The 16007-nt window shown below is 33.9% G+C and overlaps 1 protein-coding gene across 3 annotated transcripts; it reads right to left on the bottom strand.

The window, feature by feature from the left end:
* Window positions 1–477: 477 nt before the first annotated feature.
* LOC105147103 (Scaffold attachment factor B) lies at window positions 478–13582 on the bottom strand. 3 transcript variants are annotated; one of them, XM_087413552.1, is made up of 15 exons: window positions 13167–13582; window positions 12377–12497; window positions 11086–11261; window positions 10756–10992; window positions 9987–10011; window positions 8719–8875; window positions 7661–7701; window positions 5795–6063; window positions 5555–5714; window positions 4887–5140; window positions 4299–4801; window positions 3899–4072; window positions 3680–3816; window positions 1778–1931; window positions 478–1640 (listed from the first exon to the last, which is right to left on the bottom strand). In XM_087413552.1, exons 1-15 carry the CDS (start codon window positions 13287–13289, stop codon window positions 1478–1480), a joined length of 2694 nt encoding a protein of 897 aa, XP_087269678.1. In that variant the 5' UTR covers window positions 13290–13582; the 3' UTR covers window positions 478–1477. The 3 variants fall into 3 exon arrangements, with proteins under 3 accessions (XP_087269678.1, XP_011056189.1, XP_087269679.1); XM_011057887.2 differs by having other exon boundaries at window positions 12410–12497; window positions 13167–13581; XM_087413553.1 differs by lacking the exons at window positions 478–1640; window positions 1778–1931 and adding an exon at window positions 2330–3540 and having other exon boundaries at window positions 13167–13581.
* Window positions 13583–16007: the final 2425 nt, after the last annotated feature.

Raw genomic sequence — 16007 nt, 5'->3', positions numbered from 1 at the left:
AATCACGGTTACACGGGACGGACCACGAAACGACTGTCCGTGAAAAGACCTCGACACACTTTACTCTCGACCGAGGCTCGCGACCAACCGATCGGTTCACTCTCTCCCATTCTTCCTCCTTCTTTCTCCGAAGGCGCCGGTTCCTGGTCTCAAGGGAAAGTGGTATTCCTTCTACCACCTTCTACACAGTCGATACTTCGCCTTTCGTCACGGCGACGCGCAGGAATGCAGCCAGAGTTGGCGAGTCTTCTTCATCTTCTCTTAGGTCCATCTTGAAGATAATCTATTCAAGAATGTACATTATGTAAGAAGTATAGTCTCATATCCGGAAATGAATTGGATCTTTGGATTCAATTTAACTGGTACTGTTGGGTCGGATTGTAAAGAAGGATCTCGCGTGTCATCGGGACGCGATCATTCGCTAAGTACGCACGTCTTTGCTTCTGGGCGCTGGAGAAAAAAAGTGTGAGCCAAACGTAGAGTCTAATAGTGTTGGCTAAATTTATTTACGCTGCTGCTGCGACAGTTGTCGCTACATCGAGTTTCTGCATTTCGCTGTATAAAGTAGTAGGCGCAGCTACTCTCAACACGTACAATTTGTCTTCTGTGATTCCGAAATCCAATATACGAATCCCGGTCCAAATACTCTGACAAAGAGAGAATACTTCTCTTTCAGAAAAAGAAAATTATGCAATACAATGGCTATACCGTGCGCTTAGTCCGCAACCTATATGATAGATGTCTTTGTTTAACCTACAGGATAAACATCTTGTACAGGTCGCGGCCTAAATGCGGTATAAACATAGCCAAAGTCCTTCATCATACATTACGTTTGTTATTATATTCTATTAAAACAAACTCGTTTAAAATAAACAGGTGCACTTATAGCCTCTACATCAATCTCGTTAAGTCGATCGTTTCTCGGATGACAATAGAGCCAACCGATGATCAACATCCGCAAAGCAAATAAATGACAATTTACAAACCGATAGGAAAATAAGTAATATTTCACCTCGTAGGGACACTTTAGTGGAATCTATTAACACATGTACAAAAATCCGCTAGATACGAATAGTTAGAATGTGTCGCAAGGTGTATGTATCATGCAAAATGGACACATGTACAAGAGAAATGATGACAAGGAGCGTATATAATTGCAAATTATGACAAGTGCTCTCCTTGGATAATATTATGCACAATATAAATTTTGTATAAAATTGACATTTTGTTCGATAAAATGTATACGTGATTTTTTTCCAATCGATCAAGCTGGTGCGGAAACGAAAAGCATTTCTGATAGTTGAAATTCTTATACTTTCAAGACCGAACGCTGCAATTCGTGCAATTAATAACTTGCAATTTGTCATAGTTTATCTGCGCTTTAGACTACTCTGTATTCTGTAGTCGCTAATCAAGGAAAATTCCGTGGTTATTTGAACGAATGTTCATGATTGCGAAATGTCGCGTAGTCCGATAATCAATATTTTCTCATGGGCATAGACGATTTGTACGCCTCGAACCGTTCGTATGACGGCGCTGTCCCAGGTGCAGCCAATCCCATAGACTGCATTGGTCCACTCTGATACGTCGGCGGAATCGGATGTCGCAGTGTATTTCCCATACTACTCGAGTTGCTCCATCTGCAATAAGCGCACGATTATTTAGTTATCGAATTACATCTAAAAATGTCTCGTCTTATCGCAATCATATTGCATATCGTAATAAAGTAACAAGATCACACGTGCTGAAAGTTACATCTATGAATCAAATAGCTTACCTGTTAACGCTATCGGATGATCTAGAACTCCAGCTGGAAGGCTCGTTGCGAGGATCGCGAGACCCACTGCTTGTCACCGAGTTAAAGGATTTTGAAGATGTAGGTCCTGAATGCCAACTTGGTGTACGATTGCTTTCCACATAACGACTTTCACCTGTATATAACAATAGCACGCAAGAATGAATGAAGACGATGCTTTTATTTTTTTATTAATTTACTACAATTAAAATATTCATCTTTCTCTATGTTTTCCGCAAGATATATAAAAATTATTAAAATGTTCACCAGCAAGAAAAAAGTTAATTATACAAATATAAATTATCTTATTCAAATATAAATTAAAATTTCATTACATTAACTCTGCGTTCGTATTACTTGGTATGCTTTATAATAAAAACTATGTTAATCGCTTGCAGGGACATGGTAGGCACGATTGATGCGTATTCGCGTCGAGTATCGCGTAGCATTTAATAGAGAAACTTTTGTACACTGCTTTCATAGAATCGTAAGACTGATAGCAGGTTCAACTAACTACAATGAAAACTCAACAAAAATCATATAAATTTTTATTATGAAGCATACACATTTATAAAAGAGAATACAGACTGGATTTGGAATGATAATGAATTTCTGTACAAGTTTAACGATAATGTATAAAAGAATACCAAACTAAAATACTTAAAAATTAGGAAACTTAAACCAGCGCTTAATTCTTAGTACAAACTTCTATAATCTGAAATTATTAGGATCAAGTAAAATCCTATTCTCAATTTCTCCTTATGTGTATATATTTATATTTACCGATATTCTTTTTACAGTATGAAATAAAATTATTTTAATTTTAATTTTAATTTTAATTTTTAAAGAAAAAATTATTTGTCTATATAATAAATTTAACATTATTTGTAATAATAAACACAAACTTTAATAAATTATATGAATTTCATAAACAAACTTAACATATATTTAGTAGAACTTCAAATCATAAAGACTAAACAATTACTATATTTAATAAAGAAATAATGATAAAAGTGTTGAATTTAAAAAAGAAATATTTATGTGTATGATCCGACATGTGTTATCAAAAATTAAAAATAAACAAATAATACCTCTATTATATATTCGATTAGCTTTAGCTAGTTTTTATAACTTAGTCATATATAATGTGTACTCGTAACTATATAAACTATTTCTATCTTTAAAAATGTTTGGCACTTAAAAAAAAAAAGATTTGTAAGATATCCCTTCCTTTTGCTCATATATTAATATTTTCTCCTTTACAAATATCATTAAACTATAAAATAATTTTATATAATAAAAAATAATGTTTATATATTGATAAAATTCATTTCCCAAAATTATTGAGGCTGTTATGTGAAAAATATATAAATTGTAAAGAAAAAACGAGATTTTCTTCACTACAATTTAATTTATTGTGTCCAATTTTTCTTACTGAAAATTAAACTTTACAATTTTTAAATCTCAAAAATTTTGTTGAGTAAAAAGCTTTTGGGCGCATATTTCAATGTTTTATATTTAATATATATATTGAAAGATATAATTTAGCTATACTATCTAATTTCACATTATTTATTGTATATCGTCCGTATATCCAAAAATTTCAAATCAAAGATACTCTAAACGAAAATAAATTTACATGTATAATATCAGGTCGTGTGTATATATTCTCTTCTTTGTCAGAAATGTTCATGAGGATGTTTTGGCTACTGTATTGCTTCCTTACTTAACGTAATGCCTATATCCTGTGTAGAAAATTAAAGAAAAACCGTCTAAAAATGGTTCAGTGTGATATCGATTATAAGAGTAGAAAAGGAGATAAAAATTCCTAGTGTCGTGTACTAAAATCACTTCTTGTACATATACGGTTTATTTCATACTTACGTGGTGTGCTAGATGTCGGAGGTTTGAAACTATCACTGTATCGCGTATGAGTGTCTCTAGAACTTCGATGCGTCTCGGGATCGGAACGTCGTACTTCGCGTTCGCGAGTATAGGACGTGGTATTCGGACGATCATATCTGTGTAAATCCAAACAAAGAATGTAATTAATTTGAAATATAATTTCATTTTCATTTTATGATTTAAGAGTACAACACGTACCTTTCCTTGACTTGTCGAGGATCCAAGGATGAGGACGTGGTAGACAAACTTTCTCGCCGTACAATGACTTCTCTTCCCCGAGAAACATCGGAAAAGCTATCTGGTCGACTGTTTCTTGAAGAAAAATCACTACTTCTCTTGAATTCTTTTTTCAATCCCAACTCTTGAGTGGATCTGAAATAAATTTCATTATTATTATTTCAATATTAATATTGAATATTGGATTGTTCGAAATACATCATAATATTTGGAAATTTCGTGATGATTTTTGATAGATTGAAATGATATATATTGCAAAGCATGATATTTAATATATTTTTAATAAAAAATTGTTTTAATATAAACTTTCATAAAATTTTAAAATGACAAATTTTAATTTTAAAACATTATTCAAGTTTACCTGCTAGATTCGTATCGAGATGGTGGCGAAGGATCCAGTCGTCTATCTGACACTCGTTCCAACATCTCATTTCGCCTATCGACAATTCTTTCCGGACTATGCCTGCGGCTATGTTCTGTAGCTAATCGTTTTCTGTCAGATTCTGCGTACAAATCCCGCGGATCTCTTCTATCGCTGGACGATCTCTTTATGGACGGTGGCGGTGGCACGCGTCGACTCTCTTCCAAACGCATCTGCTGTCTCTTCAATTCCAATCTTTCGCGCTCGAGCTTTTCCCTCTCGAGCTTTTGCCGCTCACGCTCGAGTCGTAGTAACTCGGCCTTTTCCTGTTCGATCCGTTCTCTTTCTCGTCTCAACTTCTCTCGTTCTCTCTCTAAGCGAGCAGATTCTTCTCGATGTCTACGCTCTATCTCTCGCTGACGTTCCATGTCTTCCCTTCTTCTTCGCTCTTCCTCTCTTAGCATTCGTTCTCTTTCGCGCATTCTTTGCCGCTCACGTTCTTCCTGAAAATTCAAAATTTTGTCTTTTACATGAATTCGTTCTTGTTACTGATGATCTTATTCGGAATCGAAAGCTGAAAATATTTACTCTGATTTTAGCAAATGTGAGAACGTCGTCTCGCTTCCGTCGTTCGCGGCTCCGAGATCTACTATGAGATCGGTGATCTCTCTCCCAAGTACGAATCCGTTTTTCTTCTCGCCTTCCTCTCTCACTTTCCGGCTTCTTGCTAGTAGACTTGGTCGATCGAGAATCGGACTCTTTAGACAAATCTTCCTTTTTGTCTGGCATTTCAATTTTTATTTTTAGTTCGACACTTTCATTTTTATCATCAGTTTTTTTTGCTAAACAAACATAATATATATCATTGGTTAATGTCTATGTACGTCGTTAGAAGTTAAAGACTTATAAAAATTTCCCGGCTGAAATAATACTTTTCGCAATAAATTATTTACAACTTTAAAAGATGCTTATCAACATCTATTGCTTATCAATTTAATTTATGATATTAACACCCCAATTTTGCTTACGATTACGTTTTAAGAGTAAAAATAATTTCGGCGTGTAATTTGCAGAACGGAATATGTATATAAATTTACACTAAAAATATTATTTAAGCACTAAAGATTTAGCTTAGATCGTTAAGGCTGTAGTTATTCAATTATATATTTACATTTGCGATATTAAAACGTTTCGTTTATTTATAAAAAAATAATTTTCGCCTATTAGAGTAATTATTATACTGTAATAACATTTACTAGCATCTGATCCTTTCTCTTCAGGTTCCTTCTTTATTTCCTTCTCCTTTCTTTCATTTATATCATGATCTTTTGGCTTTTCTTTCTCCTCTTTCTTCTCTGATTTACCATTAACCGTATCACGTTTACGTATATGACTTTGCTGCGTATCACCTTTGGCCTGTAAGAGAATTTATAAGTCTTGAGAATGCTACAAAAGAATTTTATTTTGACGATATTGAAATTTTAAAAATCATTTACCTTTTCCACGGAGATGACGCGCCCATGAAGCTCAGTTCTATGCAAATGCTGTATACATTTCGCAGCATCTTCGCTCGAAGACATAGTAACATAACCGTAACATCTAGCCCCTGGAGTTCTTGCATTTGTTACCACTTTTGCACCTATGACCTTGCCGTACTTCGAGAAGATCTGCTTCAAATCGGTCGCACGAGTACTGGACGATAAGCCAGATACCCATAGATTGCGACTGCTTGCATTGGTTGGATTGATCTGAGATGTCTTCTTATCTACGAAGGATATTACGCATATTATAAATAACATACAAATAAAAAAAAAATAGGCATATGTATATAATAGAACATTATAAAACATATGTTTATGTGGGATTTTATAGAATTTGCAATACCTCTTTTTGCAAAAGAAGACATGCATTCAAAAACTAAACAAAAATAAATTACGTAGGTAAAAACCTGTAAATGAGCTGACACAAAAAGTACATGTGTAAATGATTATTATTCAATACAATGATAAAAAATGAAGTAGTACACAATAGAAAAATTTGCAATAGAACAATTCGTAATAGTATAAGAAATACGCATACGTTTCGACCCTAGATTTGGGTCCTCTTCAGTACAAAGAAATAAAAAGAAAGAAAATATGGATGTTGCAAATCGCTAATGTTTTTAAAACTATAATCTTTGCGATATGTGTCCTTATTTAAATAAAAAAACCATTAAGTTGTGATATTGTCGTGAAAGTCTCTTATATGGAACGTGCATTATCTTATATCACCGATGCATTAAATTGCAAAATTTGCTGGGCATTACAATATTTTTTTGTTGTATATTTGATTTATTAAAGTTTTTTTTTTAAATAATATTAATTGGATAAAGTTAAACTTACATGGATTTTATAGGCGATACATGTCAATCGTTTGTTAGTAAGCGTGCAAATGGAAACATTTTATGATGAGAAATCAAACGACAAGTACAAAGAACAAAATAGAGTTGGAGAAAGGGAAGAAACAAGTCAAATTATGTTAGAATATAAGATATCACACAACATTCCGTAATCACGGACCATACATTGAATAGTCACATGAATTTGACTAGATAAATGCAAAGATATTAGATAAAGAAAAAAATTTTACAAAAAAAACTGATCTCTAAAATGTTACATATAAAATAACAGAATAATGGATTAAACTTAAAAAAAATGATGCAGTATTTCTTAATCTTATATATTCTAACATAATTTGACTTGTCTCTTCTCTCTCTCCAACTCTATTTTGTTCTTTGTACTTCTCATCATAAAATGTTTCCACGCTTGCTAGTGAACGATCGACATCTCTGGACATGTATCGCCTATCAAATTTATGTAAGTTTAACTTTATTCCAAAATTAATGTTATTTAAAAAAAAAACTTGAATAAATCAAATATACAACAAAAAATATTATAGTGTCCAGTAAATTTGGCAATTTAATGCATCAGTGACACGATCCGAGACTTTCATGACAATATAATTAACACAATCACAACTTAATTAATAGTTTTACTTAAATAAGGACACATATCGCAAAAATTAGTTTTAAGAGCATTAGTGATTTGCAACATCTATATTTTCTTTCTTTTTATTACCTTATACTGAAGAAGATTCAAATCTAGGCTCGAAACATATGTATATTTTTTATACTATTACGAATTGTTCTATTGCAATTTTTCTATTGTGTACTACTTCATTTTTTATCATTGTATTGAATAATAATCATTTACACACGTACTTCTTGTGTCGGCTCATTTACAGGCATTTACTACGTAATTGTATTGATTTATTCATTTGAGCCTAAATTGTTTATTAAATTATTGTAAACAAAAATAGCTTACCTTTCTCTTCTCTCTTCTGACTTTTATTGCTAGACTCCGCGCTGAAAGAGATAATATTGTCATTACGTCAGAAAATTAAAAATCATAATAGTTCTGATAAACAATTAATTAGGACTATAAATGTGATTAATAAGTATCTCTGTAACTATGTTAAGGACATAAATTTGGCTAGCAACTTATATTTAAGTAGTACGACCTAGATTTTTTGGGGGAAGGTTTCACTTGTATATCATCTCGAACACGTTATCAGTTCTATTTAGATTACTGGATCTGTATTCACTGTGTTCTCTGTTCATCCACTTTTGTCACTCATGCATAAGGAAAGCGTCCATGCGATAACACATTCAGCTCTAAGTATCCATAAAAGGATCATCTGCTGCATAGTTCTTCTGACAGGATACTTCTTGCCACAATTGGGAGTTCTTTTTAACGCTTTTCCCTCTTTTTTTTTTTAAAGTAGTAGTATCTTCAGTAAGCAATAGGATTGCTTCTTGATAGTACGAGGACTTTAGTACGCTTTGCCGAATATAATTTACCATAAGACTAATGTCCTTTGTATAGTGATGCACGATGAAATTGCTGCCATTCAATAAAACGAATGAATGTCCTCGTCGTGTAAGGAACACAGCATACAGAGCTTGTCAGTTTTTTTTTCTTGGTATAGAGTATACGTGTAATCGCTTTTATTAAATATGCGGAAGAAAATGCAAGCGACATTCGAGAGACTTTAAGTCTGCTAGCCAAGTTCTTAATTTCTTAACATAATTTCCAGAGTTAAGAATTATAGCCTAAAGGGGAGGACACAGATTGGAAGATTAACTTCCGAGATTCGATTTAAAAAAAAGGGAATTAAATATAATCTTGCATGTGACGTGAGTGATCTCATCTTGGAAATCCATTGTCCTGACGGTACAGAGAGAGAGATAGAGAGAGAGAGAGATTATTCCGATGATACAGTTATGCAGCAGTAGAACATCCCTAGCAGAGTCGTGAGCGATATATTTGCTGTACCACAGTACTGCGAACCGTACTTTTTTAGCTCTATGAGAGAGACCAACCTCTTGCTTCCTCCATCTCCACCCTCCTGCTTGATCTTCGTCCCGTTCGCACCGGACGTCGTCCCTTCCTTGCCGCCGGCACCAGGTTCCGCTCTACCGCTGCCTTTAGGGTCTCCCTTCTTGCTGTTTTCTTCCATTTTCTTCTTCTCTCCACCATCTACAGGGACAATCAAGGTAGCATAGTCACTTTCTGCGAAGCCCAGACTCTTCTCCCTCCCTCCTAACATCTGTTGCTTTTGTGACTTCCAGTCAGGAATTTTGGCCAAGTCACTAAGAAATTCACACAGCAAAACGATGTGGCTTGCACGATATTACGAGCCACTGATCTTCGATAGCATGGATTTGATCCAGAGAACCTAAAGCTTTCTCGTCGGTTTTTATCGGTTTTACACGTGCACATACACGCGTGCGCGCAAAGCTACCTTCGCATTTTTTTTCCACGAAACTTTGAATTAAAAATGAAATTAAAAAAAAAAGAAAAAGAAAAGATAACAATAAATGCGTCGCAGAGCGTGCTTATCATTTTCGTGAATTCACATTGCTCTACGTTGATAAAATGATTCCTGTGATAGATTACTATTCTCGCGCATGGAAAACGTTCAAATGTATATGCGACAACGACTCTTCGAAGAGGCACGAATGATTCGAAGATACTGGTCAAACCTCATGTCATGTGATAATTTATAGTTTGCGGCAAATATTTGCTGGTATACTTGAGTCTTCCTGTATCCATATGAATCGATGATAAGAGAAATCCAACGATGCTCTACGTGGTAGGTATAATTAATGTAATTGTATATCAAATTATAGCGTTAACTAACTTAAAGACTACGGGATATGGCTTGTTTGCTCGAACAGTAGCACGGAAATTTCGGGAGATGTACACTGTTTATCCCAGTTGTGAAAACCTTCCAAACCATCGATCAGCATGCGTTTATCCCAGTTGAAACGCCATTTCTGTCACCGGCTTGCACTTCAATGATATGCCGCATCTATCGTGGCTGCGCTATATCGAATCCAGACGTTGAAACGAGTTCACAACACTTGAAGGCCGGAACTCATAGGACGAGGAAGAAGTTGATTGCGGACGATCCCGACGTTGCCCTTGTTCCAGATGCTTGCACGAATACGTTCTTGAAGACGCTTGCTCTTGACACTAGCGCTTTCGCTAACTTACTCAGGATATCGCAGATATCAAATATCGCTAGCCTTGATATTCTGAATACTTATATCTAAATTTAAAAAATAATACATAATGGCGAACTTACCTTTGTGTCTGTCATGAGATTCTGTCTGCAATAAGAAAAACATTTGTTAGAAATGATTCTAAAAAAAATTGATATCTGTAATGAAATTAATTATATGTGAATATACATAGTCTATACACAAAAGTGATTATATTCAAAAATAATATAAAAATTAAATACTGGAACCTCTAAATTCTTTATAGTCTTAAACGCTCTAAAAATTTGTTGATAGTTATTTTATAAAAGTGTTCGGAGAGCGCACTATCAACGCTATTTGTGTCTATTATTCTTGTTTCACGTTTAATGGACGATGAAGATAGAATGACACAAATAGCGCTAATAGCGTCTCTTCGAATCCAACCAGAATCCTATAAAATCCTACGAAGGGAGTCCAATTGCAAAAAAAATTATTTCAAATGCTGTAGAGATAAAATTATAAAAAATTAAAATTCCAAATTCCTACTATTGCAAATGTAGTTAAAACCATTAGTTAATTTAATAAAAATGATTAACATTTTATTCCAAAATCAATTAGAATTCTTTCTCCAGTTATAAAATTAGTCTTTCTATTTTAATAAAAAGAGATTATATTTATCATGTCATATTATGCATGCTTTGTTAAAACAATGAATTTTTTTTAATTAAAAGAAGTCTTACTGTGATAACTTGAATAAGAAAAATTATATAAATTTTTTCACTTTCGTAAAAAAAATTTTCAAAGTAAATACAACTTTTAGGCAAAATCAAAGTAATTTCTAAAAAAAAATTTCTTTCTTTCTTTAAATCATACCTCCTCAGCTAGGAGATTCTCCTCATCTTCTCCGATAGTCAAATTGATAGAATCCTCGTTGTCAATTCCATTAGCTTCAACAGTGGCAGATGGCACGTCTGAGGTTTGATTTGAGGTAATCTTCTCCGTCTCATTTTTCTTGTCGCTATTCGGTGCATTTTCAGCCTTGACTCCTTGCATTTTGTCTTCTAATTTTTCCACCTTAATAATAATATTCTTAATTTCAAGTTCGGATTCCTGTACAAAAAAATTCAAAGTAAATTATTGATTTTAAGTGAAAAAATTAAATCCTAATTTAATTAAAATATCTCAAAAATGTGTATGCAATACCTCTTTTAATACTTCTTTCTTGATGGAACCTTCTTTCCCGATGAAAACTTCTTTCTCATCAAATTCTTCTGTCTTTACTTCCATCTTATATTTATCTATATTATCCTGTCCATCAATATTTTCTTCCTTCTGATGATCAGAGCACTCAATAGAAGAATCTTCTTGACTCAGAGCTCCTGTAATGATGAGAAAATTCAACAAATATAAAAAGTTTTTATCTTGGTTTAACACATTGGAATTCGTATACAATGTATTAACGTTTTATTAAGTACATTCTCTACAATTGTGTAAGCATAATTGTAAGTGATTATATAAATGTAAGTGATAAATGTAAGTGATTGCAGTAAAAATTGACAATCACAGTCGAATATTCTCTTTTTTTCTCTTTTTTTCTTGAATTGTGACGTTATAAACGAGAAATATGTCATGAGGACCACATTGGGTGCATTCGATGGACTCAACAGTTGAGTGAGCACTAGCTGTTATTGGTATATTTTTTTATATCATTCAATCAGAATTTTATATAACAGAATTATACATTAATAGCAGCGAGCGCTTACTCAGCTGTTGAGTCTGCTAAATGCAACCATTGATTTTTCTTGCATGCCATTTATAAATAAAGATAATTTGGATGAAAAGGAATGAGATCGCTGTAAAACACTTAAAATGGCCGAGACTATCATTATTTTTCCTGTCAGTAAATAGTCGTAAAAAATATGTAAAGTGCATTTATTAATTTATTATTTTTCCTCAATGTGTAGCCTATTTTCATTTCACGAACTATTTTTCAACTATTTACTGACTATCAGAGGGAATAAGGATAGTCTTAGTCCATTTTTGCAAGTGTTTTGCCATGATCTCATTATTCGTTACGTCATTTCTCGTTTATGATGTCACGATTTAATATGGCTCAGGAGCCTTAAAACTACAATCACTTATAACTATGTTAATTGCAGGATAGGCTGTCTACAATAGGAATAATTTATGGATCTACAATGAGAGTAAACCTGGTATTTCATGTGTCGATTGGCAAGACTTGGAATCTGTTGATTGGCTACAAGATAGAGAGGTTCTCAGGTCACTTTGTTCTATAGCCAATCAGGCTACAATCAAACAAACTTCAAAAAGTTCATTTTATGATAAATATCATAAAATATCAACCTTATATTGTGTAATAAGTAATAAATGATAAATTTCTCTTCACATTCAACTGTGATTGATCAATTTCTTATAACTCATAGTTTACTTTATTATGTATTATCTCATTGTAGATAATTTCTTAGATAATTACTACTTTCATAATGAAATATGGAAACATATATACCACCATTCCTTTTCGGAATGATTTTAGGTGGTCCACCAGATGGTACAATAAGATGTTCCTCAGGATTTCCTCCTTCATCCAGTATTGCCTATAAATAATTAAATTATTGTTCCATTTTACGTTTATAAATGCAAACCATTATTGGCATGCAAAGATTTAATTTCAAATAGAAAGAATGTATATTGTGCAAATAAATGCATCGTGTTTCAAGGTTTGTGACTTATCACTTTAACTCTTCCAAAGCCAAATTACAATAGTATGGCATAGTTTACGTAATACTCTTTTTATCAGCAACTGACATACTAATACAAACAAGAAAAAAATAATCGTTTATTTCAAGACGCTAGTATACATGTATAAACTGCCCTTCTCCCTCCCCAAGTAGCATGTTTAGGGATGCATTCCGTTTCATGCATGATGTGCATAATGCATCATTCATCCTCGTTTAACATTCGACGAATAACAAGGCGAATAAATGATGTATCATGCACATCATGCGTGAAACGGAACACAGCCTAGATTGCGCAATCGAAGTATTCAGTGTATTTTTAAACGAGCACTTTTTGTTGATAACAAGAGCATCCTTACTCGAGTTACGATAATATTAATCATATAATTAAAAATCCTTTCAATTAACGCAAATACACGATAGCAGGCACACTACTAAATCGATAAGATCGATAAACCACGCCGTTGGAATATGAACGTTCGAGCGCGAAGAATAAAAAAAAAAGAGAAAAACTGAGATATCGTTCACCTTTGAGAGCCGTTCGAGAAGCGCCGCTTTGTTACCAGATTTGTCCAGGCCACGACGTTCCAACTCTGTTTTTAGATCTATAACTCGAAGCTCCGTCAATTTTTTCCCTTCTACATCGGCCATTGTACCCACGATGATCACTCACGAGTCACAAGACGAGATACAGTGTAGGACGGACGTTGATAAGTTCGAGCTTGAGTGAAAATCACAATTTGCAAAAACCGCAAATGGATCGTATAGCTCACTACGTGTAGAGTAGAGAATTCTGGAACACGAGCAAACTACAATACTCTTCGATACGTCGGATTACTGTATCACAATGAGAACCAAATGAGAAGCCATTTCGTCTTTCATTCACCATCGACGTCGACGATGCGACGGTGGTCGACAGTCGAATCAAATTAGATCTGTGTTCCAAAATTCACTAGCTGCGTTCGATAATGCAAATCTGAGGTGTCGGAGTGCTCTTACATTATAGCATATGTTACGTGCACTATAGAAAAAGAGCACTTCGACGCTTTAGATTTGCATTGCCGAACGCAGCTAATATTAGTATCGAAAATCTAGAGTATGGTCAACGCGATGTTGCAAATGCTTTGAAGCGTTTTTTAATTGATCAGTTTGTAAAATTCTTTCTTCTAATTGCTTCAAAGCATTTCTAGCGAGACTTTGACCACAACTCTAGGCTGCGTTCAGCAGAACGTTTATTTTTTGCAACTGTGACCTAGTTTCCAAGGATCAGAATGTAAGAACCAATCAACTATAGTCAAGTTAGTTTACTGATCCGGTTTAAACTCTTGTGATGGAAACTAGGCCTGTGTTTTCTTTGCGCTGAATGACGTAGTTTACATCGTGCACTTGGTACGCGAATTAACTAATAACTTTCTATTAAATTATTTTAATTTCAGCAATGTATTTAAAGAATGATAAACTAAATGGGAACAATATGCATTAAAATGATTAATTAATATACATATCATGTATATGTTTACACATTACGTCGAAATTAAAATAATTCAATAAAAAGTTACTAGTTGAAATCCGTATCAAGTGCACGATGTAAACTAGGATATTGGATTATACAATAAATACTTTCAGGGCGTGTTCACACTTTAGTATCAACCATAACCGAAACTTTATCCCCAGGATGGAAAGTGAAAAGTAAAAAATTTCTCCATTAATTTCAATGGTAAAAATTTTCATTTTTCATCCTAGGGATTAAATTTTATAATTGATACCCTTGACAGAAAAGCAGAAAACAGGGCATTGATTCTGTATCTTGAAACGAGGTAAAAATTACAAAAGTGAGCGAATTAACTAGAATACTGATAATTCCATTGATCAATATCTAGTGAATTTGCTCTGTAATTTTTACCAGAAATAAGTATGGATGTTTTTCATTTGATGACACAAGCGTCATTCTATCTTTATTACTCTTTAAATGTCAAGAAGGATAGAACGAAACTTGTATCGACTTGGGTCTGCTAGAGTCTTAAATATAACAGAAAAACACAAATGCTGTCACGATTGACTAATGAAATAATCAGTATGTAAGTAAATTCACTCACTTTTATCATTTTTACCTCATTTCAAGATACAAATCGATCCCCTGATCCGGATTAAACCATCGGTGAAAATTAAGCCACTGTATCTTAAGTTCTATATTAGTTGCAAGCTGATCATAAGTTAGTTTGCGACAGTCAATATGAAGCGTTGATTTCAAAATACAAGCTTCAGATTGGTTATCGCAACAAACTTGGCTTTGTGGTAGACGATACTTGTTTTCCTGCTGGATTGCTAGCTGGATTAGAATCTTATCACCGTACTGACTGCGATGTTGCGAGCATCACAGCCAATACGCGTAACAAAATTCTAATCAAGCTAGCAATCCAGCAGGAAAACAAGCATCGTATGCCGCAGGCTTTACACAAAGTGTTCTAACTATAGGGTGCATTCGTTTATGCTATGGACATATGAATATTTGGACGGAGCCTTCAGGTGCGGGGAATGAAAATTTTAAGGGAGGAGGGAGCTGCCATGTCTAACTTAATTTCCACCAGAGAGAAACCTAAAAGAGGTCATATCTGTCTTTTTCCTGATACAATCAAAATCCCCCGTACATCCATTTTCAGTTTGGGAACTACGTAACTACATACATTTTCTTACATTATCGATAAAAGTCATTTCGTATCGTCGAAAATAGATATGGTTCGTCTCTGTACTAAATCCTTAGGACAGAAGCGTGCCAATATAATTACTAGTATGTATCAAAGTCTATCATTACTAGCAATTATAGAGACTTTTAATAAATTCAATCTCTTTTAAACATACATTGTCAATTTAAACTATAATTTAGCAAAAACAAACTAGAGATCCGTCCTCTACCACTTTCGTTTTATCGGCGGTCTTCTTTTCTCTGTAAGTATACTCATCCATAAAACAAACGATTTAAAAATAATCATTTTTAAATCATTGTTAAAAAAAAGTTAACTTTATATAAGAAAAAAAATAATATTTACCGTTGTTCCGCCGATGCCTGATGCCTCTGCCAGACCTTCCCCTCCTCTCAGAATAGGATTGACATCCTCTCGCACAGGACACTCGCGTAAAACACTCGCGAATAATACACTATAATCGCGCACTGACTATAACTTGAGTCCGATAACTTAAACGGCATTCCCGATGCAAACGCGCGACGCGACGAATCGGCTGCGATTTGTTCATTTTCTAGTAAATCGGCGTACAAGGGTACGTTAACTTTCCCGTTGTTGGATTTTTACACAAAGAGAACGATTTTATTCAATATCTAAAAATTATCTAGATATATCATTCAGATCCGAA

This window comes from Acromyrmex echinatior, chromosome 14, assembly GCF_024713525.1.
Source record: "Acromyrmex echinatior isolate Ae372 chromosome 14, ASM2471352v2, whole genome shotgun sequence".
Lineage (NCBI taxonomy): Eukaryota > Metazoa > Arthropoda > Insecta > Hymenoptera > Formicidae > Acromyrmex > Acromyrmex echinatior.
This window is presented reverse-complemented; position numbering and strand designations above follow the sequence as displayed.

What these genes read in the sequence shown, in the direction of transcription:
- LOC105147103 (XM_087413552.1), bottom strand. Translation starts at nt 13,289, where the DNA reads ATGGCCGATGTAGAAGGGAAAAAATTGACGGAGCTTCGAGTTATAGAT. An exon ending in TCAGAAGAGAGAAGAGAAAG is followed by an intron (nt 6,064 to 7,660) that starts GTAAGCTATTTT and finishes TATCCTTCGTAG; the next exon opens with ATAAGAAGACATCTCAGATC. An exon ending in TCTCGATACGAATCTAGCAG is followed by an intron (nt 4,073 to 4,298) that starts GTAAACTTGAAT and finishes AATTTATTTCAG; the next exon opens with ATCCACTCAAGAGTTGGGAT.